Genomic DNA, 23816 nt, shown 5'->3' with positions numbered 1-23816 from the left:
TTTTAAGCATACTTGATTTGAAGGGAAAAAAAAGAGTACAGACAACACTTCTTAAAATTGTTCAAATTCAAGTGTCAGCCTTTCATTAACTCTACCAAGAGGAGTAATTTCTATTCCTCTTGGTTTCTTCTAGACTGCTACAGCTATAAAATGTCAGTGAAAGTTGCTTCTGCGTGTATTCCAACCTCAAGCAAGGGCTATGGTCTGCGTTTTCCCACAACATTATGGCAATTAGTTACTATAATTGGCTTTAATTCATTTCTGGCTCACTCATTCCTCACATTCCAATCAAAACAATGAGTTCCGAAATGCACTGAATTCTGCATTAATATTTATGTTTTCAAAGACATGACATGTTTGCAAATGACTTGATTTTTTTGCATGAAATATCACGTCGCTGAAGATCAGAAGACATTATGTAGTAGTGCTTCATCCAAGTATATATATTAGTCATGTGAATATTTCCCCAGGTCTCTTTCCTTTTCTTCATGAACTGTGTTAACATAAAAAGAAGGGAGGCTTTGATATCATCTCATCCGGTGGTGGGCTTCAAACTTGTGTGAAATGGCTGGAATTTCTGATATGTTCTTTTGAAATGTGAAATTGCAAAGAAATTTGCATGTTGCTACAGTCTTGCATTTGCTCTTTTAGCATTTATTCTGCAGGTATTAATTCACGTCTTTGTTTTAAGGATTTTGGTGCTTTGAGTCTGTGTGCAAAAAAAATTATTTTGACAGACACTGATAACTCTAGAGACTGAAATCGTTGTGGCTGCACTCCAAATTCACAATTATTACATGCATTAATATACCAGACGAACACAGATTGCTCTGATAAAGTACATATGTACTAAAAAATGATAGAAATAGTGTGTTATCATAGCAGTTTTTGTTTGAGAAGCAATTTTCCATAAATATATGTTCAGCATACCTAGTAGGTTTTCAGTGAGTTGCTTTTTCCTTTATCTCTATTAATTTTTGCTTAGTTTGTATTAGAACATTAATGTGCACTGTCCTGGGTGCATTCAAAACTCGTGTGCTTTGGGCTCTGTCTTGCTTTGCCAACTTCAAATTCCCTGGTTATATTTTGTGCCTGAATTCAGAAGTGTCTGTTCATTGAGTAAGTAATGGATACTTTGAAAAAGTGTTTTGCTGCTGAAGAACTTGTGTAGGTGCTGGCGTGGGCCCACGGGGGTGTGGGAGAAGACGGGCTCCTGGCATGGGGACAGAGGAGGGGGCCATGGTGGAGCCTGTCACTGGGCCATGGGTGGAGAAGGGGCAGCAGGAAAGCATTTGCTTTTGGTGGTTGGAAGCCGGGCAGGCGATCAGGCCCCATTGCAGAGGGAGCAGCTTGCCACCCCATGGACATGGGAGCAGTGGTTGTCTTTATTCTTTGCCCTGTTAGCTGCCGTAACATGGAAATGACTTCTGTAGACGTATGAAGGAGGTCTGAGGAAAAAGGAGGAGAAAAGTGGCAAGAACTGAAATCTGTGAAATGTCAAAGATCGTCTCTTTTACAGAAGTTGTTTTTCAAGGACAGAAATCTGCCTGGCAGTTTCTCAGGTGTGATGAAAACTCAACGTTTGGACAGGACATCAGTTTGGGAATGCTGCTAGAAGCCCTATAGCCTGTTAAGGCAGATCTGTGAAATACCTTAACGGGATGTCTTCGGTTTGAAACTCTAACACAGGCGATCCTCCCATGCAGCCTTACATGTTTTGAGGCTCAGGCTACAGGGCACAGCTGAGGCTGTACAGGCTGGAGCTCTGGTTTCACTCCAGTGCGGGCTGGTAACCGGTGTCTTGCAGCAAGACCGAGGTCTAACCAAGCTGGAGGTGTCGTCGTTCCCCCATCCCCTCTCCCAGTCCCACGTGGTCTGTGCTTCCCTGGAGAGCACTTTCTGCTCTGTGTCTCATCCCTGTGCTGGCTGGGTTTGTTTTCAGCTGTGCTTCCACAGCACTGCTATGAAGACACCTTCCTTCTGCCCCACAGCTTTCTTAAAGCACTGCTGTATTATAAGCAGGACTCATAATTTTTTTGTTGTTGTTTATTATACAGTAAGAAGTCAGAGAGGCAGTGAAGTGTGCTGGGTGTGCTACAAATCAATTTGTGGTCTGCTGACTGAATTTCTTAATGTCAGTTTTTGATGCCAACTGGTGTTTGCTTTCACCATCAGAGCTGCCTACGTCTATGAGTAACTCCGCTTTAAAATTGTTCACTCCTGTCGTTGCCTTAGTCAGCAGCTCCATACAAGGCCAGGCAGAGTCCACTCAGGGTGAGTGGATGAGTTATGGGGTGACACAGTTTAATGGCAGGCGAAGAGCCTCAGGATTGCCAGCCAGAAAAGCAGGACACAAGTTGGGCTGGGGTCTTTATGGGGGCCACTGTGTTGTATTGGGCCAGCTGCACAGCGGGGCAGGTGAGCTGTGTGCCAGCCCCGGGTGCCTGGGCACCTGTCTGCCACTGATAAGAGCAGCACCTGGGACTCCAGTGGTGCTTTTCACCTGAGGACCCGAAAGCCCTTTGCCGGTGCTGAACGGCCGGGGCAGCTGTGGGTAAGTACTGCTCCTGCTGCACAGCTGTCAGGGACTCACAAAAACCTGATGTGGCAGGGGTGCCAAAATGTCACATCCCAAATGCAGGTTGCAACACCTATTCCGGTAGGTTTCCTTCTTCCCCCCCCTGCTGAACAGGGCCGTCACGCAGATACACAACATGGGCAGGGCTGTAAGAAATCGGTCATTTCTTGTCTGCTTTCTCCTGAGCCGCGGGGCGGGTGCCGAGCTGCCTGGCCTCGGGGCAGGGCAGTTTGGGGCAGGGTCCCCTCTCGCTGCCAGCTGCAGGTATGAACGATTTCTTACCCCTTCGAGAGCCCAGCTGGGGGGTCTCCAGCCGGTCAGCCACCAGCCCTCGTGTTTGGTGTGAGGAGCCCCAAGCCGGAGGGATCGGGGCGCTCTCGGGGGCGTTTTCTGGACCAGGCTCCCTGCAGAAACTTTCCTCCTGGCCGCCAGTACGCTGGGTGTGTTGCAGCCCAAAGCAGAAAGGCTGATACCATTTTAAAATTTGTTGTCTTCTGGCTCTGTTTCTGTTTTTCATCTGCCTTCAGGGATGTTCTCTGGGTTTGTGTTATTTAAGTTTTCATACTTTGGTTAGCTCGGCAAGGCTTACTCCCCCTTTCTGCTCTCGGTTGGTCTGACTTGCCTTAGCCAAGAAATACCGTGGGAGCTCTCACTGTACCTTGCTTAAAAAATTATTTCCCCTCTTATGACTTAAAACCAGCTAAAAAGGAGGAGGGAGGATAAACGTGAACGCTTCTGGCTGCTTATGGCACGGCAGCGTTGACTCGATGGGGAGGCTGCTGCAGCTGCCTTGGTTGGGGATTTTTCAGTGGAGCATCTTTGACCATTTTTGTCCAAGCCGGGCAGAGGCACGCACAGAGCGGCTGCTCCCGAGCAAAGCTGATAAAACGCAGCTGCCCTGAGCCAGCTGGTGTCCGAGGCGCTTGGCCCAGTGCTCCCGGAGGGGAGGGGAACGTCGTTTGGCACAGTTCGGGCTTTGCGTCCTGCGGGCAGTGCGTGCTCTGCCCGAGGTGGGGGGGAAACGGCCTCTCTGGCCCAGCTGCCCCCAGTGGGGGCTTGGCTCTGCCCACATGTGGCTGGTTCCCAAGCCCTTGTCATCTCCTTGTCAGGGCACAGCAATGTGATTTGCCTGACGCTGGTTTGGCAGATGACTCAGGAGCAGCAGCCCGTACAGAAAGTCAGGCTGACTTGTCAAGTGGGATTCGCCAGTATGAATAACATCTCCTGCTTACGTCTGTTCGTTGGCCCTGGCGTTATCGGTGGGGGCACTCAGATGCTGGAGCGATCGGCACCTTGTTATCATAGAAGGTGCCGAGAGCCGTCTGTGAAGCCCCGGGTGGGTGGACGCTAAGCCCCTTTGGAAAGGGACTCTCCTTTGCCACGTGTGCGGTGGCACGCTGCTCCCGGGCAGGTTTCTGAAAGGGACCCATGCCAGGGACTGTCACAGGACCGTGGTGTTTTCAGCAGCTAAGCAAAACCCCTTGCAATTGCACCACCAAGCGTGGCATAACATGGAAAAAGGTTTCAGTGCTTCTGTGCGCAGCGCTGAGTTGGCACGGTGTGCCTGAGTCACCAGCATGTAACTTGGCACCTTTCCTCATTAAATGGGGCTGGTGTGCTGGCAAAGCCTCTGGGACCAGGAGGAGGCATGTGATGATGCGTTTATCTGTTTTGGAGTAGCAGAGGGATCTTGCCTGGTGGTAGACAACATTTAGCAGTTTGTTACTCATGGAGGGGCCATAAACAGCTCTGAGATTTGAGCTTTCAAAAATCTGAGCTTGAGCTTTTTGGCAGAGCAGTCTAGTAGAGCTGGCATGGCCCGGCCATGCCGGGCAGTGCACGGTGGTGCCGAGACCGTGAGACAGTGTCAGTCCTGGGTTGGGGTCTGCGCAGCTCAGTGCCCCGTGCAAACCCTCCCCCGGTCCCTGTGGGGACTGGCAGTGACGCCCTGCGACGCCGGGGGAGGTTTGCTCTCTTCCAGCGTGAGGCTGACGGGGCTGTGCAGCCGTGCTGCTCCTGTTTAGCTTGAGCAAAACCGGCGCAGATGCCTGGTAGCTGTCGGGGAGACCTGCCCTGTATTTCCATGGGTATAAACTGCCTTAAAATCACTTCAGGAGAAAATGACTAACAAAACTAATTGCAAGCTTTCAGGGCTTTAAGGATATTCACGTAGCTCATGTCTGTAATATGTAGCATATTACAGACAAGGAAGACCTCTCCATTGCTCTGCTTGGCTGTCAGCTTTGCCCTCGTACCTGAGGGAGGAAGGTGAACCAAGGTATTCACAAAAGCACGTGAGATCCCCAAGTCCCTGATCCTGCATGCTGAGAGATTTCTCCATCCTTGTTTCTGGGCTTCAGGATGACTTGGGGGGCTGTCCCCGCTGCAGGGCTGGGTCTCGGCACTGCGCACGGTCTCACCGCCATGCTCCCTCCTTGGCCATTCCCGCTGCAAAGGCTCTGTGCCCAGGAGAGCGGTGCTGCTTGAAGGCGTTGTTAGATGCTGAAATGCATCCAGACAACTGAGGATGCTGGTACAAAAAATAATCTAAAAAAAAAAGGGGGGGCAAAAATGCTTTTTAGGTTATGGTGGATCATCACTGGATGTTATTCTGTAAGCATGTGAATTTTACAAGCCTGTCATTGAGAGAATCACAGTTACGATGATTTTTCAGTGAGCAAAACCACCACGCTGAATTTGCAGGCTTTTTTCTAACAGGCAGCTGCCTCGAGCCTGTGTGCTTTCTGCGGGGCTCAGCCAGGGAGAGTGTCTCCAGAGAGGTGAAGGGAAAGGTCTCCTCGGAACTCCTGCAGGAGGGCTGCTGCTGGACTTGTACATACAGGGACCTCCAAACCCCATAATTATATTCCTAATTAGAGGCTGCTACTTTGCTGAGCCATAAACAAACTAGTTTGTTTCTCAGATTTGATAATCAGCTTGAAACAGGCCCCTGCCAAGGTACCAGCCCTGGCCGGCTACTGCTCGGCGGCCGTGCTGAGATGGGAGCATCTTCATATAGCCTGTCCTGCCCTACAGCGGGTGAAGGATTTTGAAGGGCTAGGGCTCTGGGTGCAGGCTGGCAGTCCAGCACAGGGCCTTGCCATGCCGTCCCGAAGGCTTGGGTTGCTTTGTTGCCTTCTCTGCTTCTCAGTACAAACTTCCCTGAGTGGTCCAGCCGCTCAGCTGCAGTCTCTGCTGGGTCTGATGGGTGAATTCCTGCAAGTTCACCCAGAAGCCATGAACTGGCTGAAGATGGTCTTACCGTCCAAACAGTCTCACCGATTCACCTTTCGTGAGTAAATGACCGTGGTGTTGGGATTATTGGTGCTGTGGGGAAAAACTGAGGATTTGTACTCCTTGACCATATCTGTGCAGCTGCAATAAGGCCCACCTCCAGGTTTTGTAAACCCTCCCAGTGCTGCAGAGATCTTGTAATGTCTTTGTCCCTCACTGGCTGCATCTCTGACTCATTCGAGACTTGGTGCAAAAATTGCTGTCTCTCAAATGCAAGGGTGAGCTGGCACTCTTGGTGAATTGGGAAAACTTGGCACAACGCTTAATGGAGAATAGAAGTGTGTTTTACTGGAAAGAGGTTTGCATCTGTCTGTGGGGTCTGCAGGGACTGTTTGGCCAAGCCCATATGTTGGAACGAGTTTTGAACAGCCCTGACCTCCAGATGAGCGCTGACGCAGATGCGAGCCATGCAGATGAAGCTTTAGGGATACTTCTCAGGGACCACACGGTTTAGCTAAATCCTTGCCCTGTAAGGAAAACAGTTGTTTCTCTCCCAGTGTGAGAAGGATGAGGTGGGCTTTGAAATACAGACAAAGGAGAAATTGTTTATCCAAATTTTTCATCGTATTTGAGTGGGAGGGACAGATGAATACAGGATTGTTCTGTTGAAATCACTTACTGTCTTGCTGCTGTTTAAATAACTGAAGGCAGCTAAGCTCCACTGCTTGCATAAAAAAAACACCCAACCCCCAAAAAACCTAAAGCCATGTTATTTGCTTTCAATGCAAGTCAATCAAGGACCCTGATCAGGAGAGCTCAGACTGAAGAGGTGGCAGTGAAGAGGCGGGCGATAGAGCCTGTGTGTGGAAATGGTGCTGCCCCGGGACACCAGGCCACTGAGATCTGCCGTCCCTGCCCTGGGGCTATTCTCTGAACAGAGCTGTGACTGCTAACGTGAATGCACCAGTATTTTGAGCATTGCTCTGCATTATAAGATGCATTGCAAATTTTTTACTATATTAAAGGGCTTTAGATCTATGCATTGGTTTTTCTAGCTGTAACTCTGCATAAGGGACAACTTCCTAAAGCCCCGAGTTGCCCTTTGTGTCAGCAACCGTGGCAAAGCAAGGAAAGGAGGAAGCATTAGTATTGCTGTTGTGACCATGGGCAGCAGAGGATAGAGAGGTTAAAATAGAGGTTTTCCTGAATTCAGTAGGATTTGGGTTTCTGGATCCTTTTTGGAAAGTTCCTCTCAAGTAACTTGTTTATTTTGTTCAGGAAAGTATATTACTGAGGAACTGAACCCAAACTACCTGAGCAGAAACTCGAATTTTTCTTGAAGTGGGGGGAAAAAAATCCAACGCTTTTGTCCCGCTGGGCTGCAGTCTGGTACTGAAGTGAATGAACTCGCTCCAGGCTTTGGCTGGGCAGGCAGGGCATTCTCCAAAGGCCGGTCGCCCACACCACGCCATGGTGCGGCGTGCCCTTCATCCGTGTGTTCAGTGCCCTCGGGATGGCGAGGGTGAGAGCAGCCTCACCTCCTCCTGCCCACGCTGTGCTCGGCAGTGAAGTGCAGCCACGGGCCGGCGTACTTCTACCCAGCCTGGCTCCGCTCTCCATTTTTGTCACGGGACCTGTGGTTTTGTCGCGTGGTTTAGGAGCAGAAAGTGTGAGGCTGGTTTTGTGGTACCGCAGAGCCGTTCTCGCTGCGTTGATGAGCAGAGCCCCTCCAAGCCCTTGCCTTGGGTGAGGTCCACCTGCTGTTGAGCCAGCAAGATGTCCCCAGCCCCAGAAACTGCCCAGCTCGATAGCAGAGCCAGCCTGTAACTGCGTGAGGGCTGTCGGGGTTTGGAGCTGGAAGGGGAGGGAAGGAAGCACTCGGGAGCCTGCTGGGACATCACCCTGCGAAGGGCAGCTGGGGAAAGGCAACCAGGAGGTAGGGGATAAATTTGGCAAGGCACAGTGTGCTTGGCAGGGGAGAGGAGAGAGGAGAATTGGGAGATTAATGCAAAAGGCAATGGTGTGGCTAAAACAAAGCACTAGGGCAGTGTGATGGATGAGGAAGGATCATAATATGTGGATGACAGCGGAGTAAGGAGGAGGTTAACAACAACTTAAGGCATGGAAAACCTAAATTCTCTTAATCCCACCAGACCTTCAGACAGCAAGTTACAGTTGTGTAAGTGTAGTCCATAAAGCAGACAGCACAAATGCCCGGTTGCGCAGGCTGCGGAGGACCTGCTGCTCACGTCTGAGCAGAGCCGGGAGGGCTGCCCTGCCTGCTCGCTTCCCTTCAGACGTGCAGGAAAGCACCGAAGGACGTGGAGGATTTGGGAATTAGCACATTAGCTCCCTGGCTTACTCATACTGACTAGCTTAGGAAACTTCAGCACCTAAAAAAATGCAAGTCAGTTGTTGTTAGGATGTTTCTACTTTAACTGGACAGCAGCGCGCTGCGAGATACTTGTGTGTGTGGCCTGTCCCTGCAGTCATACTCACATAACAGATCTGGTCGCTTGACTGTGACCTAAGGTTAACGCCTTCCCATGCACGGCTTGTCCATGCCCCCCCGAGTAAATTATTTGAACGTTTTGGCAAAGGATTAGTAGGGACTCCAGCCCAAACTGTGCTATGGAGCAGGCGTACTCACTGCTGGAGGTCTTTAGCATGCTGAGACATAGATAGTAGGAAATCTGAAGTGAGCATGATGGAAATGAAGTAAGATCTTACGCAAATGCTATTTTGAGTGACTGTTTCCTGAGGACTGGGTTCTCCTCTGATAACGCCTGGTGCTGCCCCATGGAGGTCAGTGGCACGGCACCAGTTTGCATTGGCAGGAAACGGGGATGTGCCCTTTTCCGTCCCACAGACCGGATGCTTCTTTAGCTTTTATGTTTTATGTGTTTGTCTTATAAATTTAAATTCCTCTGACTCAGTCTCTTAGCTTCTAGTAGAAAATCTCCTGTCCTGGGGAGGAAACCTGATGCGGAGCGAGAGTGCCGTCTGGCCGCAGAGGTGCCTGCAGCGTCACAGGCTGCCTGGGTAATCCCAGACGAGTGGCTTGGCCCACCCGCATGCCCCTTCCCCTTTGGGAATAGCAATAAGGCCATTTTTGTGTCTTCTGGTGAAGAAGTGGGATAATGTGGTAAGTACAGCCAGGCACAGACTTATGAAAGGACTCAAGCAGTAGCAAAATTAGATATCTCGGAGCTTAGTGGGAATTGCCACCTTGGATTTAGGAGCTGAATGTTCACCTCAATCCTTCTGCAAGAGCTTGAGTTTCCCCAGAGAACAGGGATGGCAGGGGGGGCTGCAGCATGTGCCCAGAAGTGCCGAACAACTTGGGCTTATCCCCTGCCTGAGCACAGCTCGGCCTCCAGCGAGGCTCCGTCCGCCTCCTCCACGAGGGCCAGTTTATCGGCCAGCTCGGTGCGTGACCAGTTAATTGCAATGGTCACTAGAGGTGCCAGTCTGAGGTGCTTAACTCTCAACCTGCAGTGTGATGAGAATCAGGGCACTGAGGTTTAGAGCCTGGTTTCCACCCTGGAGTCAGATTTCCAAAAAATGAGTGTCCTCCCACTCAGCATTGCTGTGCTGACGTCTCACTGAGGACCTGACGCTGTCCAGGATGCAGGGAGAGCTGCGAGGCTCGCAGCTGGAATGGAGAGGTACAAGGGCTGCTGCTTCTTTAGCCTAGCAGCTGTTCAGGAGAATAATGTGTGCCTCACCTTTGTGCAAGTACTCGGCCTTTGGGCTGATTCAGGAGAAATTTGTTCAGACAGCCTGTCTTATCTTTTTGTGCAAAATAAGACCTTTAAAGAAGTCCCAGCTTTCTTTTTAAATTCCTTCTTTATGTCAGAGAATATATCTCATTTTTGATATTCCTTTAAAACGAACGGCAGCGATGGCCAGTGGTGGAGTCTCAGCTGCTGGCCGATTGGATTTGTTTGCATTGCTGCGGAGAGGCTGATAATAATTGCCAGGCGGACTCCAGGCCTGCGGAGCCTCCAGGCTTTTGTTTGAATTGGCCGCGCTCTTCCTCTGCGGTGTTTACACGAATCCAGCAGCAGCTTGTCCCTGCTCTCTGTACTTGGTCCGTACCCCTCGTGTTCCTGGGGACTGAAATCTCTCTCTTGCGGGAGCCTGAAGTGCTCCGCCGGGCTGCATTTCACCATGCAGCACCTGCCGGCGGGGCTGGGGGTTCGGTCCAGCGCTGCAGGAAGGGCTGCTTTTTAGGAGAGACCAGTCAAATTGTGTAACATCACCAGAGCCTACAAAAACCCCTGACACTTGGGTATCTGGGACATCTTTCTTTGAGTCTGTTACCCAAGGTGCAGCCCTGTGATGAGAAATGGCGGTACTAACTTTAATCTTTTTGAATGTCCTGCAGAATGTGTAAGCCAGTGTTTGAGTTAATGAGCAAACGTGGGTATCCCACGCACTGAAACACCAAGGCGGTCCAGTTTCTGCTTTTATGGAGTTGAGTGCAACGTAGTTTATTCAACTTTATATGTCACAATACAAATATTGATTAAGTATGTTAGTAAGGAGTGGGTTTGCTTTCTAATCCTAGAGTGGTTTGGCTTGGAAGGGACCTCTAAAGATCTAGTCCAACTCCCCTGCCATGGGCAGGGACATCTTTCACTAGCTCCAGGTGGATGCTAATGCAGGATGCTGATCTTAAACCTGATTAGTATTGCTGTGAATGCAAACTTATCTTGCTCAGAAAGGACTCGGCTGTCTAAGAGATCCCTGAGAGGGTCAGCTTTTAGGTGCAGAATTCAAGAAGGGGAGATGCCATGATACCAAAAAAAAAAAAAAGAAGAAAAAAAAAGAAAAAAAGAAAAGGAAAAAAGCAAGCACAGAAATGAAACTCTTCAGAGAGAGGTGACGGTGCCATCTGTCACCATCATCCGGTGGCCTGGATGACATCCTGAGGTCCTTCACCAGCTCTGCCTATTATGTCTGTAATGATTGAAAACTGGATGTGTAACAGGCTATTGCAGAGGGACTTGTTGACTGGAAATCTGTTCCCATTCAGGAACCGCACTGGGAACCGTTTTAGGTAGGCTGTCTGTGGGTTTCAATGCTCTCCAGCTGTGTGTCTGTTAGTCATAAACATGTTTTCTCCTCTTTCCTGTTAGCGTGGCGGGGAAAGCATTAATGCACGGGATGGGAAGGGAATATGTACTGAGCGTGCAAGCAAATGGCAAAACTGACTTTCATTAACAGCTGCTTGCAGTGACCTTGGGCAGTGCTTATTGCCAGCATGGGCACAAAGTTTATAGGCAGAGCTGGCAAACTTTTGTTTGGTTTTGCTTGCTCTGATTTTCATATGAAATGCAGCATCTTTTAAGGAGAAAGTCGAGTTGAAGGACTTAGGTTTTACAAATTGGCTGACAGTACTGCTTTCTACTTTGCTTCTGGAGGGTAGGAATGGCACTTCATGGTCCAGCCCAGCTCTAAGGGAGAGGGCGTCATTCCCAGGAGGGTTTCGTGTCCCCGTGCGAGGAAGGGCAGCTGTGCCCTGATGCAGGCAGCTATGCCCCGCTGACCCATGGACTCCCACGCTGCCACCCGAACGCCGCCAGGCTTGCTGTGCACTGCCTGCGAGCGGCTGTGGGGTGGGTGGCCTGGCTGGGCCAAAGTAGAAGTCAGACATAGAAATCGGAGAGGGATGAATTTCCTTCATCTCCCAAAGGAAATGAAATCTCTGTGGTCAAGAAACACGTGGCTGCTGTGGTGCTAGTGAGCTGGACGTAGAGCCTGAGCACATGTTTTCACATGGGAGCATCTTGCTCTGGAGAAGCAGTGAGCCACTCCGCTGTCCTCCTTGGCTTCTTGTACATAAAAGTAGAATAATTTAAAAAACAAAACAAAAACAAAATAAAACAAAACTCTTGTGAGCAGTGAAGTCTTGAGGAGTTTTCAAGCCAAGAAAATACATTGACTTCTATGAAGGGTGAAAAAACAGCTCACCACAGCCTTTTGAAAAGTGCAACGCTCTGTGCCGCTTGGGAAAATTGTAATCAGTAAAACTACTAAAAAAATGACTGCAAAGCCATGTTACTCAGTCTGTGAGCGCACGTAGGGGAGCTTCAGCTGGCCAGCACAAGAGTTGTACCTGTAGAGCAGTCATCCCTGCCACCAGCAGCTGGGCTTTCCTCGGTGGTGCTTATTTTCAAACATAGAGACGAAGTGAGCACAAACAACAACTGGGAGAGGTGCAGAAGCTCAGAACACCAGTTTTCTTTTTCTGGGGGAGGCTGAGAGCTGCCTGAATCGTGCGCAATAAAGGTGTAGCTCTGTCGTCACAGTTTGTTTTGAGGACCTTGTTTCACAGCCCCACAGAAATGGTAACGGGGAGGGGACAGTGATGGATGGACCAAACGGTCTGAGATGGGGTTAGAGCTCGGCGTGGTGCAGGTCCTGCACCTGCAGTACCTGCTGTGTCTGCTCCCAGGAGCAGCAGTGCCCGGTGGCCGCTGCCTCTCGGGTGCAAGTGAACAGCCATGTGTGATGGCCCGGGGCAGACGCAGGGACTGCGGGCGGGGAATTGCTGCTCCGGAGGGTCCCGTGGGCCAGCGCTCGGGCTCTGCGGTGCATGCGATCCTCCTGATGCGTCTGGGATTTCCTTGTAGCACTCTTGCTCCCGGCGGGTTTGTTTTCCGTGTTCAACCCATGCAAGCACTTGGCGTTCAGGTTAAAAACCCTTGCGAGGTAGAGGATGGGGGTGAGTGCACTCCTGCAATAAATGGAGGAGCTGCAAGTTAAAGAGGAGTTTAATTGGTGTTTCCTAGATACTTTGCTCTAATAGATGAGAAAATAAGCCATGTCCCAGGTCTGATTTTTTTCCACTTATACGGGTGTAAGTTAGAAGCAATAGTGTTGAATTAAATGTGAAAGCACCACACATTGAAGGTGAACCAAGGAAAGCCACTCTCCCAGAGCTTGTCATTTGTCCCTTCTGCACCGAACCCCAAGGGAACTTGGGTAGCAGATACATTTTTGTATCTGCTTATGCAGGAGGTTGTGGATAGATGAGGTTGCTCAGAAATTAAGGGTTTCACAGGGAGAGATGATCTCCTGTCTTTGGCTCTGTCTGCATCGCCTGGGGTGAGCGAGGGAAACTTGGCTTTATTCTTTATTCCTCCTGCCTGAACGCGAAGTTCAGGGATGGTGCTGTTTAACTGCTGTGATGCTGTTTCTTTTCCCAAATCAGTGTCTGTGTTCCCTGTACACACTCAAAAATAACCTGAAGAGCCTGTGTTTATTTTGCTCGCTCCAGCTGTCCTGAATTGACCTAAACTTGCAATAAAAGGCTGAAGTTTTAGCCACCCTAGCAAGGTCGGTCCATCTGCCTCCTGCCACATGCACACGTACATCAGGAGCCTGAAAAGAGACCATAAATGCCTACTTGTGTGGCTGGCAGATGTCTTGCTGCTGTCACCAGGCACCCAGCCTGACAGCCGTCCCACTGCGCAGAGCAAGCACCTGCAGCTGCAAAAGCTGAGGCTGCCCCTGAAGTTTCCTCCTCTCTGCATCCGAGCTGACAAACCCTGGCAGGGCTGTACCGGGTTGAAGGGATGTTCTTGCTGTGCCAGCCTGTCGGTGCATGCACCTCGCCTGTGCCTGTGGGAACAGCATGGGGCCCCATGCGGAAACCACCAGCAATGGCCAAGGACCACCCGAACGTGGGGGTGAGGCTCCCCCCGTAGACTCCCTCCTCCCCTAACGCCCTGCTATCACCTTTGTGCTTTCCCAGACCGCTGCCTGCCTGTGGCCGACGAACCCACTTCCCCGAAGAAGGCGAAGAGCATCCCCGAGCGCCGTGACTTGGAGAGCTGGTTCTCACCCCCTTCCCCTGAGTGGGCCACCGTGAGGGTCATCCCCGAGGAGGAGATGACCGAGCACAACCTTCTCGCTATCCGAGTCATGGTCACCAGCGATGCAAGCAGGTACCTTAAAATACAAATAAGCCTATAAAAAACCCGTAAGAGCAGCTTGGTTTTCTCTGGAACACTAAAGCAAAAATATAACAAAATATAGGACTGAATGTACGTACAACAGGGGGGAGGGAGAAAAAGATAAACTGCTCAGAATAACAGTTGTTCTTTACCGCAGCCATAAATCCCCCAGACACATGACTCACTTTGCAGGAAATCTTCAAACATTCACATCCCACACAGGGGCCTGAATCAGAGAGAAAAACATCGCCCTGATCAGCCTGGGTTCAGCTCTTTGTGTACCAAAAAATGTGGGTTCAGGGATTAGGGCAGTGGGTGTGTTGTGGCAAAAGGTGCATCCTGTGATGTGGCTGCCTCCCACCTTGGGCATCATCCTGCAGCTCCGCACCCTGGGCCTCTCCCGGGACATCTGAGGGCCTGCCCACCGCTAAGACATCTGAAATTTGATGGTCCTTGGGGAGCTTCAGAGGAAGCCTGATTTCTGCGTACAAATTAGAATATATTGGCTTTCTGGACAGGATTCTGTGGGAGTTCATTCCGTCTAAAGATTAGATTGGTATCTCCTCAGTTTTCCTTACTGAGAACTAAAAAGGAAGAGGAGGAGGGGAAAAATAAAAAAAGGCAAACCTAAAGCTAACTGTTGCAAACACAGAGCTATTGCTTTGTAAGAAAGCTCATTCACATTCTGGACATCCTTTAAACACCCATTCGTGGTGCTGTGTGTAGCTTGTGGAGAGCAACGCTTTTAGAAATGCAGCTTTCTGCTGTTCCGTGCGGTGGTTTTAAATGGCATTTGTGCTCTGCCGCATGGGTCTGGGTGCTCTTCTGGGGAAGGATGAACCTCTCCGGGGTTCCTCTCCCAAGGGGGACGCAGAGCTCGGGCAAGGGTTTCCTACCTGTTTGACAGACCCCCCTGCGGAGCGTGTGCTTGTATCCCTCGCTAATACCCTCTGGCTCGTGGTGCCCCCGCGGCGCCTGGGCAGCGAGGAGAGCTGGCTAATCCCTCTGATCTGAGGGATCAGCTCCTGTCCCTGCAGCAGCCCCTGCGGCTGGATGGCGAGGCCCCTGGTTCCCCGCCAGCGGGACACGGCGCGAGGGGTGACGCCGCATCTGTCACCGGCGTGGCTGGTGCCAGCGGCGCTGAGGTCAGCCTCCCGCTGCTGCGGCAGCTCGGGTGCCCTTCGCCTCACATGGCTCTGGCAGGCCAGCCCCTGCCTAAAAAGGGGGGATGAGAGAAATAGCAAGTGACAAATGGCACTGCTGAGCTGGCTGTGGGGCACTCGGTGGGACAGGGAAAACGACCAGCTCGGTGACACGGCTTTGCAGTTCAGGCAGTTTAGGTATTTGTGAATAATGACCACCTATCAAGCAGAGATCAGAGGAGAAGCTTCGTACTATAGCACTTACATCTTTGCCAGCCAAGGAAAATAAACATTTTGCTCTTTAAAACAGAAATATATCAATCAATGTTAATGGCAGGTCTTTTTCTTCTTCTTTTGCGTGGCACTCTGCCCAATCTCAGCGTGGTATCTCCCCATCCACACAGCATCTCAGCTATCAAAGACTTCATATATTTGTATTTTTATATATATATATATATATCTGTACACTTGACACAGCTTGAAAGACACCTAAAAAGCATGTGTTAGTGGTGAAATTTAAGGCCGCTCTGATTTAGCCTATGGAGAGAGCAATGCACCTGGAGCTGTGCTCCCATCCTCGCTGGCCCCAGCCTCCCAGCCCTGCTGGTTTGAACTGGGCAAAGCAGGGGTGCAGGACTGGCGGGTGCTACCCGTATTGCATTGACCCTGGCGTTATACTGTCTGCAGCCTTTCATTTAGCTCTTCTTCCTCTTGCCTCCTGGCTTGGGCTGTTACAATAAATCTTTACTTTCTAAAAGGCAGTGCTATATAAACACCAAACAGCTTTCTCCTGCCACGCCAACAGGACTACTCATGGCGTAAGCTCCTCTTTTTTAAGGTAGAGCTATTAATCATAACAATAAATCTATGAATTAGGTTAGCAGTATTGTTTGCATTAAAAATAGGCTGAGTAGGATGGTGGCATGCTTATTTATGGCAGTGGGAATGTGGTCACATCAGAAGGCCTGAAAGTGCCTATTCCCTACAGTCTGGCCTTTAGAGATGAAAGAAATCCTATGATTATTGAAAAAAGGACTAATAATCACCTCAAATGGTCATTCTCCTGCCCAGAGGCAAGGTCACGACGTGTGTGCCATTCACGTGTGTTTGTGTGGCACACTTTTAATTACATTTAAATAAGGCGATGCCAAAATCTGCCTCTGTGATCTGCTCAGGTGCCTCATTGTGCTCGCTGTTCAATGGGCGGTCCCCATGGCTCCCGAAGAGTTCATTTCCTTATTTCCTATAAACGCCTTTTGCATGTTTGAAGGCTCTTCATGTAGCTTCACTCAGTCTTCTCTTCTCTAGACTGATACAATTTCTTCCAGCTTCTTGCCTCAGACCCGTTTGCTGGGCCAGCGCCTGTCCTCGCCCCTCTCCTCTGGGCTCCCTCCTTGTCTTGTATCGCAGCACCCAGAAGTGGGGTCAGGACCAAGTGCAGCAGCTTTCTGTGCTCCAAAACCCTCCCCATGGCTCCGTGAGGTGCCCGACACAATAAGAAATGATGCTGGTGCAACAACAAAAATACCCAAGTTTTGCAATAACAAAATACCTGAGTTTTACAGAGGTCTCATCTGAGCCGTGGATGCCAGTGCGGCATCATCTGTCACCTTGGGGTCAAAGTGGCTGATGCTGCGTGATTTCCAGCATGGGTTCTCCCAAACTGCTGAAGGCTAAGAAAACCTCCCACCCCTCAGCATTTCCTCACCCTCCTTGGCTTTATCTTCTGCCAAGATAGAAGCGGGCAGAAGAGCAGGCTGCCCTGGATTTGGCCTCCTGCGAGTTCCCTACAGCATGCCTCTTATTTCCAAAAATCTGTGGGAAAAAGGTGTAAAAGTGTAGAGTTTTGATGCTCGTGTCTTGCTTCTAGGTGGAATATGGCATTGCAAATGCTGCTGTTTCCCTTTCTTCATCTTGGTACAGCCTTGCGGGCAGAAGGGCTCGTCCCTGCTAACCGGCCACTGTGGTGTTTCACCCCAAGTCTCTCTTGATGCCAGTTTGATTCCAGGTGCTGAACGTAGCAGTTGTGGGTGTGAATCCGGGCAGCAGAAGTCTGATGGGAATAGGGATATCTCAGCTGTGTAGCACCTACTTCAAATTACAGTCCTGTAATAACCACATTGAAAAAAGCAAAATAAGGACATCAGCTCTGGCTGAAAAACATCTATTTCCCTGCTGCCCGCATGGCTGTCGGGGCTGACGCTGGTGCTTGTTGCACTGACGGGGAACGAATACCTCCATGCCGTGCGTCTTCTGACATGTCCCACTTCCTTTCCATCTTGCCCTTTTTTCCCTGTAGCTCTGACCTGGAGTCTGATTTTAACGGCGACTCGTCAAACTCTGAAGTGAGTGAAGGACGGACTTTGCTGCTGGAGCCCCCCGCCTGCCCTAGCCCTGTCCGGAGGTGGGCATCGCTCACCAGGAGCCCTGTGGCACTGGAGGAAAGCCCCAAAATATCCAAAGTTGCTGATGGTAAGCAGCGTCCCGACCTGGAGATGCTCCAGCAGCCTCTCCTGAGGGCTGAAGTCAGGGCTGGGGGGAGAGGTTTCAAAGCAGAGGCTGTTACCTGCGATGTGGCCAGGTTGTACCCATTAATGGTGTCTTTTTTTAGGGGGGATTTCTGCCTTTTGGGTGCTGTAGCTGAAACAGCATTTCCATGATGCAGGGTAACCTGGAGTAGTTGTGCCTCGTGCTTTGCTTGCAGGAGTGGGACGAATGTTTTCCCACCAGTGAAAAGTCTGGACATTATTAGTAGCCAATGCAATATTTGCAGTGTTGCCTAAGCAAGGGTGACGTTGGGAGGCACTGGAGAGCTCTGCTTAGTTCAATTTGTATTTCTATCAGTAGCTGCTTAAAATTTTTGTATCCAGCGAAAGCACAAGGAGGAAAGGATATAGCTAGCAGGGAAGCGGGGAGAGGTTTAGGAACAGTCTGCCTCCACATGGAAACTCCTTTCTGGAGCTGGAGAAGGTCAAAACTGAAAGATGTGCTAAAAACAGACAAAGAAATGGTTTTGCAGAAAATGAAAGGCCATGAGCATTCGTTTCTTCCTGTCTCTCCACCCCCACATCCATATATGCATTTTTAATCCAAACAGAAAAGAGGAGATTTCATACAGCAATTTAAATTGACTCTTGAATAACGAAGCCCTTGTTTAGGGCAAAAAAAGGACAGCAGCAAACCCCAAAAGGTGCCCACCAGTGTGTGACATGAAGGAAGGAATGAAGGATTTTGTCATTAAGGTTTTTATCCTTTTTCCAGTCATGGAAAAAGTCATGAAGGATTTTATCCTTTTTCCTCCTCAATTTCATGCTCTCCCCACCCCTGGCTGCTCATGTCACCTTCCTCCCCGCCGTCACCTTCCTCCCCACCATGCCAGCCACGTTATCTACATCTTCACGAGCAGCCTGTCTCTCAGCTCCGTATCCTCACCCAGCTGCTTTATAGCATCCTTAGTAAGTTTACACCCCTTCGGTCTGTCCCCCCACGTGTGTGTCCGTCTGTCTGTCTGCCCTTCTGCTCGTGCCGGCTTCGCTGAGCAAAGAGCCAGCGTTGCTTCGGGGGTAAGCGAGGAGAATTGCCTGAGCTCTCTTCCCTCGAGCTCGCCATCCCTGCCATCCCGCTCGCCACCCGCAGCCCTGACCGGGCCGGGGCCGGGGCCGGCGGCGGGTGCGCGCTGCCCCCTCCCGGCCGCCGCCGCGGGGAGAGGGACCGGCACCGGCACTGGCACTGGCACCGGCACCGGGACCGGCACCGGGGGGACTGGTTAGAAAACGACCCCCCCACTGCTTGGTTTAGTGTGTGTCGTCGTCCCCCCTCCGTTTTCGCTCTCTGGCGTTTGCTACAGTAGCTGACCATCTGTCTTCTCCGTTTCTGTTCAGCACTGCAGAGAGCCAACAGTTTGCACTCCACGGCACTAAATAAGTATCAGAATTGGAGAAGAAAACTCCAAACGAGTGAGTAAAGCCTGAGCAGCGATTGTTTCTGAGAAGCGATTGTTTCTTCTATTTGTACTGTCTTTTGTTTTCCTGTCTCCTAAATGTCTGTTTCTCCTTCTTTCCTTTAAAACTTTTGTATTTTTGAGTCACTAGATGAGAAAACAGAGATCTAAAATGCAACAAATGTTTCTTTTCCATTTTCTTGTCCTGAAATGATCAAATTCCCTTTTAGCGTGACTGTTCCCTACGTTATTACACCCACCAGCAAGTGGTGTCTGCTCTAATTCTCCAGCCAAGAAAAATGCACCCCTGTCTCTAGCCCTGCCTGTGCCGATTGCTTTTGATGAGGTGCAATGGTGGGTCTAACATTTTGAGTATCGCTCATTAGAAATGCTCCTGGAGGTGTCTATTTACATGTGCCTACAGGTGCTCTATCACTTCCTTTTTGTTGGAAAAAACAGGTGGTGTTTCTGGGTTACGGAAAGGGAAAGAGTACTAATAGCCATCCCAAGAGGTGAGCTGGTGAAGATGAGCATTACTAGTTCTTGTCCTCTGGCAGTTTCACTTGGTCCAGGCTGACCCCTCTCTGCCCATGGGAATTGCACAGGAATGCACTGATTTCAATAGTGATCTGGTCCGTTCTCAATTCACTTCCGAAACACAGTGTGGTCGCTCCTTGCAGCTGAGGCTGCATCTAAGGAATCAAGGCAGCCATCCCTGGTCATGCCTCTGCTGCTCATAACGGGGTCACCCGGCAGCCTCGGCACAGCCGCTCTGCAAGCGCACACGGTGCCTGCCCAGTCCCCACTGAGGACTCACACGTACCTGCCAGGATTGATCATGCTGGTATGGGAGCTGGGTGAGCTTATCAGCATCCCAAACCCTCTGAAAACTTGGTTAGAAATGCAGTCGTATCCGTTAGGCTGAGGTGTTGACAGCCTTAAGTATAGAACGTGAATGTACAGCAGCGGGGAGAAGGGATTTGTGCATGTGACTGAGTGCCACAGTTTCTGGGCATGGAGACAGCGGGTTTTGGGGAATGGTGGTGACAGCCGCTCTTTAACCCTGCCCTCAGCTGCCCTCTGCAACGGAGGGGATTTCTGCTGCCACTCAGAGTCCCAGTTGCCTTCAGAGAAGTTAAGGGCTTTGCTCCCAAAACAAGCAGGATTCCTGTGTCTGTTATAGAACCAACATTCAAGCAGAGGCGTCTTGGTTTGCTTGGTTTGAATGCACAAACAAGCTTCAAGATTATTTGCAAATACCCACTGTAGGAAGAATTTTTATATCTCAAAAGAGGAGACAAGCTGCATCTCTCATTCCTGGCGCCGGGCTCGCCTCCAAGTCAGATGCCTGCAGGTACACCTGAGCGCTGCCACTACCGACCCTGCAGTCCCTTGGAAGGCCCCCGGTGCCACGCATCTGGGATAACTCAGTAAATCTCAGTAGAGGATGCACGGGGCTATTTCGCAGTCCTGAGAGGATGCTCCCACCAAATTCGACTTCAGCAAACCATCCCCATGGGCTGTCCCCAGAGTGGCAGCTGTGGCAGACGGCCAGGCAGATGGGCTGCAATGGGGCTGCGTTCCCTGGGATTCACTGCACCTCCGAGGCGCAGGGGACTCGCCGTGCCTGCAGGGCCTCTCTGGAGCAGCCGCTTGGGGTGTCCCACCCAGGGGAAGGCTGTCTCCTGCCCGGGACGGGGAGGCAGAGCAGGGTGCCCTCAAAGTCTCATGGCATCTGTGTCAGCCTCAGGGCTGTCTCTGAGCACTGTACAGCATTTAAGGATTGGCTTATAATCAGGTGTTGGCTTCACCAAAGGCTTGGATTTAAAATCTTGCCTTAATTGATCTCAGTTTTTAAAAGATCAAAGATGATGCTTATTCCAGGTTGGAGGGGGAAAAAAGAAAGACTGTGAGAGAGGAAAGAAGAGAAGCCCGGGGGTCACTCTTAATTGCACTCACTTGCAGCTTGTTCTCAGCAAGCGCGTTACTCAGTCGCTGGCCGATTTTCCCATCGTTTCCTCATCATTTCCTTATCCTCTTCCGTGCGCCTCCGGCGGGCTCTAGAGGGAGCTCAAAGCCTTTGAGAGGGACGCGCCGCGCTGCCTGACCCTGCCCGAACCTCCCGTACGCTGTTAAAACGAGGTGTAAAGCACGTTCGGCCTATACTGGGAACAGAATAAAGGCATTTTTTGCTCTCTGGAGGAACACTGTAAATCTTAGTTTCTATATTTAATCCACTTAATATTTGGTTACAAGAATTCGTATGATCTTCAGTCACATGAAAGAAAAATCTGTCTCCTTTTCGGACTTATTTCCCAAAATACATATGTTTCATAAACAGCACGAGGTACGCGGCCAAGGAAAGGAAATCAGTGCCATGGTTATATTGGCTGAAAGGCTCAGAGCAGGATATTACCTTTCAAAATCTTTAATCCCCGTCACACGGCCACAGGGAACACCACGCTCTTCATTTATCTTGGTCAATTCGAGTAGCTCTTGGGCCAAGCAGATCGTGATGGTGCCCCAGGGAACTTTTTTTAAAAATCCTGTTTTGAATGTGAAGCTGCAAATATGGGTTCAGTGTCTTCGTGGGAATACACCCGTTATCTCTGTGAAAGACAGCAAGCGGCGGCTTTGCGCGAAGTGATGTTCTCACGTGTGCAGGCCCTGTCCTTGTAAGCTAATGCACGTCCACGAGAGCTGTAGTGGGAAGTAGTTCTCCCCACGGGCATGTGCCATACCCTGCAGACCCCTGGGATGTGGGTTTTAAGCCCTCATTGGTGTTATGGCTGTCGCTGCTGCAGCAGTTGCATTTCCCCTTGGTGTGCTGAGCCAGGATGTTTGCCCATGTCAGGAGGTGAAGGGCTTTAGTGGATCAGGCTAAACCCCCCTGGCTCAGTTATATGGGTAACAGTGGGTTTTCACCCTCATTCTGGATTCTCATCTTTTCCCATGGTCAATTCACTATACAGAATAAAAAGGTTGGTGTGCGTGGGTGGGAAAGGAGTAGCGTTCGTACTGAGGACAGAGAATCGGGGTAGGGTGGGGATAGGCTGTGAAAATGAAGATGGAGTAGCTCAACTTTGATGCTGCTTTCTTAGAAGACCATCATTGGACTTTCTCAATGTGTCTGAAATTGTATGAAGGGTGGTTTTTCTGTTTCTTTCTTTTCCTCTCCCCTGAAAACTCATTGCAAAAAGATACAGAAAGCAAGACCAGCAGCAGACCAGAGTTATGGTATCCCTTTAAGCAGGTGACAAAAGCTGGGTTTGTCTCAGTTCAGCTCCTCGTTCCTGGTCCCTATGGGAGTTCCTTAATGAACTCCAGCGCATCGTTTCCTTCTGCTCTTGACTGAATGTAAGAAATTGCATCGAGATTGGGAACGCACAGGTGAGACACTGAGAGGAAAGGAAAGCTGGCCTCTCTCCTTGGCTTGCTTTTTCTGAAGTCCACATGCAGGAACTGTCTTCTCTCTCTGGTGTGTTGCTTTTGTCCTTATGCAGCTCTTAATTCCTACATAAGAGAACCAAAGTTTGCTTATAAACTAATAATTGGGTTTGGGAGTTAATAATTCAGCAATAAATATACTTGTCATGTTAAAGCTTGACATGGTAATATCTTGGCTCTGGGATACTTTTCTTCTATCCAAAGATTATTTATTATGTAAAATTCCCACAGGCACAAATATTAGAGAGCCTCCTGACTCCCTTCAGGTGCAAGTTACCTCCCTACTTTTGTTTCCAGCAGGTCTAAGTCTGTCTGTGCCAGTTCAGGTTCCAGACCTTTAGCAATTAGTTACCTTGCCTGACCCTAGGAGACCCCCCAGCGCGCTGCCCGTTGGCCTGGCTTGGGAGGCTGCAGGATTGTTTCTGTCCTTACTGCCTGCAGGTGGTTACATTTCCCATTTCTTTCCCATGCTGATGGACAGCCCTCTCAGAAGTCATCCATTTTTCTTCATTTCCCAGAACTACCCAAAGCTTCAAAAGCTGCTGGTTGTTTTGACTGCCTCTGCTTTTAACGCCTGAAAGCCCTCTAAAGAGGGCTGGTTTTCCAGAAAGTTTCCTGCAACTCAAAAGCTGCTTCACCGTGTCCAGCTAAAAAGTGGAAGCAGTTCAGGTCCACTGCTGAAAATGTCAACATGTGTTTGGCACAGTGTGCACACACATGTGAGTGAGGCCGTAAACTTCATTACTGTAGGTCAGCTCCTCAGGTACAACTGTATCCAGATGACTTTTAAACTTTCTCCTCTCGTTCTTTAATTGCAAACTTTATTTAAGACAAAAGCAATACAAATATGATGGTAAAATTTGTGTCTTTGGCAGGTTTCCCTCTACTGTCCAGCAAGAAACCTGGGCTACACTGGAAGGACAGCTCAGCCAACTGTCAAAGTGGTCCTGGAGAGGGTCACTCCCAAACACAGGTACAAAGGAGAGTTGTGCGGAGCAAAACCAGTGTAATAACTGTTGGGGCATGTCTGCTCTCGGCAGGCTGTCTGAGCATCCTCTGCTCTTTCAAATAGTTTTGGTTCTCACAGTAACCAGCAAAAGTTGGAGGTATGCCTGTGCTAGACATAGGGAAGAGACTTGGATGCTCTGATTGATATACCATTCCCAAATCATGCAGCTAAGTGGCATTTGCTTTCTGTGGGACTCGGACCTCAATCACACTGAGAGTTAGGCCCTAACCTGTTGCAACAGCCAACATGTAGGCACCACCACCCTGCCTTTCCCTCACAGCCTCAGGTTTAGCTGCCACATTTCCTCTGTGCCACAGTTTCTGCCCAAAGAAGAGGAAACCCCCCAAATCTCTGTCCCCCGGTGCTCCCGAGCTGGCTGTTGGTCTGCCTGCGTGGTTGTAGGGCTGGATGGAAACATGTGGCATGTTGGGCACGGCCAGGTACCAGCAGCGGTGGGGTGAGAGGGTGTCACATCCGAGTGGCTTAAATGCCACTTGAT

The 23816-nt window shown here is 50.0% G+C and overlaps 1 protein-coding gene across 18 annotated transcripts in view; it reads left to right on the top strand.

The window, feature by feature from the left end:
- The window catches only part of MICAL2 (microtubule associated monooxygenase, calponin and LIM domain containing 2), a 135651-nt gene that overhangs the window by 84875 nt on the left and 26960 nt on the right, over window positions 1-23816 (top strand). For 17 of the 18 annotated variants that reach the window (XM_072864933.1, XM_072864925.1, XM_072864930.1 and 14 more), the window contains 4 exons: window positions 13578-13770; window positions 17221-17393; window positions 18803-18877; window positions 23184-23281. In XM_072864933.1, coding sequence (XP_072721034.1) covers window positions 13578-13770; window positions 17221-17393; window positions 18803-18877; window positions 23184-23281 — 539 coding nt within the window. Of the gene's footprint in view, window positions 1-13577; window positions 13771-17220; window positions 17394-18300; window positions 18377-18802; window positions 18878-23183; window positions 23282-23816 lie in introns of those variants that run through there. The other variant, XM_072864932.1, reaches the window with a different exon arrangement.

Source organism: Ciconia boyciana, chromosome 6, assembly GCF_034638445.1.
Source record: "Ciconia boyciana chromosome 6, ASM3463844v1, whole genome shotgun sequence".
Taxonomy (NCBI): domain Eukaryota; kingdom Metazoa; phylum Chordata; class Aves; order Ciconiiformes; family Ciconiidae; genus Ciconia; species Ciconia boyciana.
The sequence above is the reverse complement of the archived record's forward strand: the minus strand, read 5'-3'. Positions and strand labels throughout refer to the sequence as shown.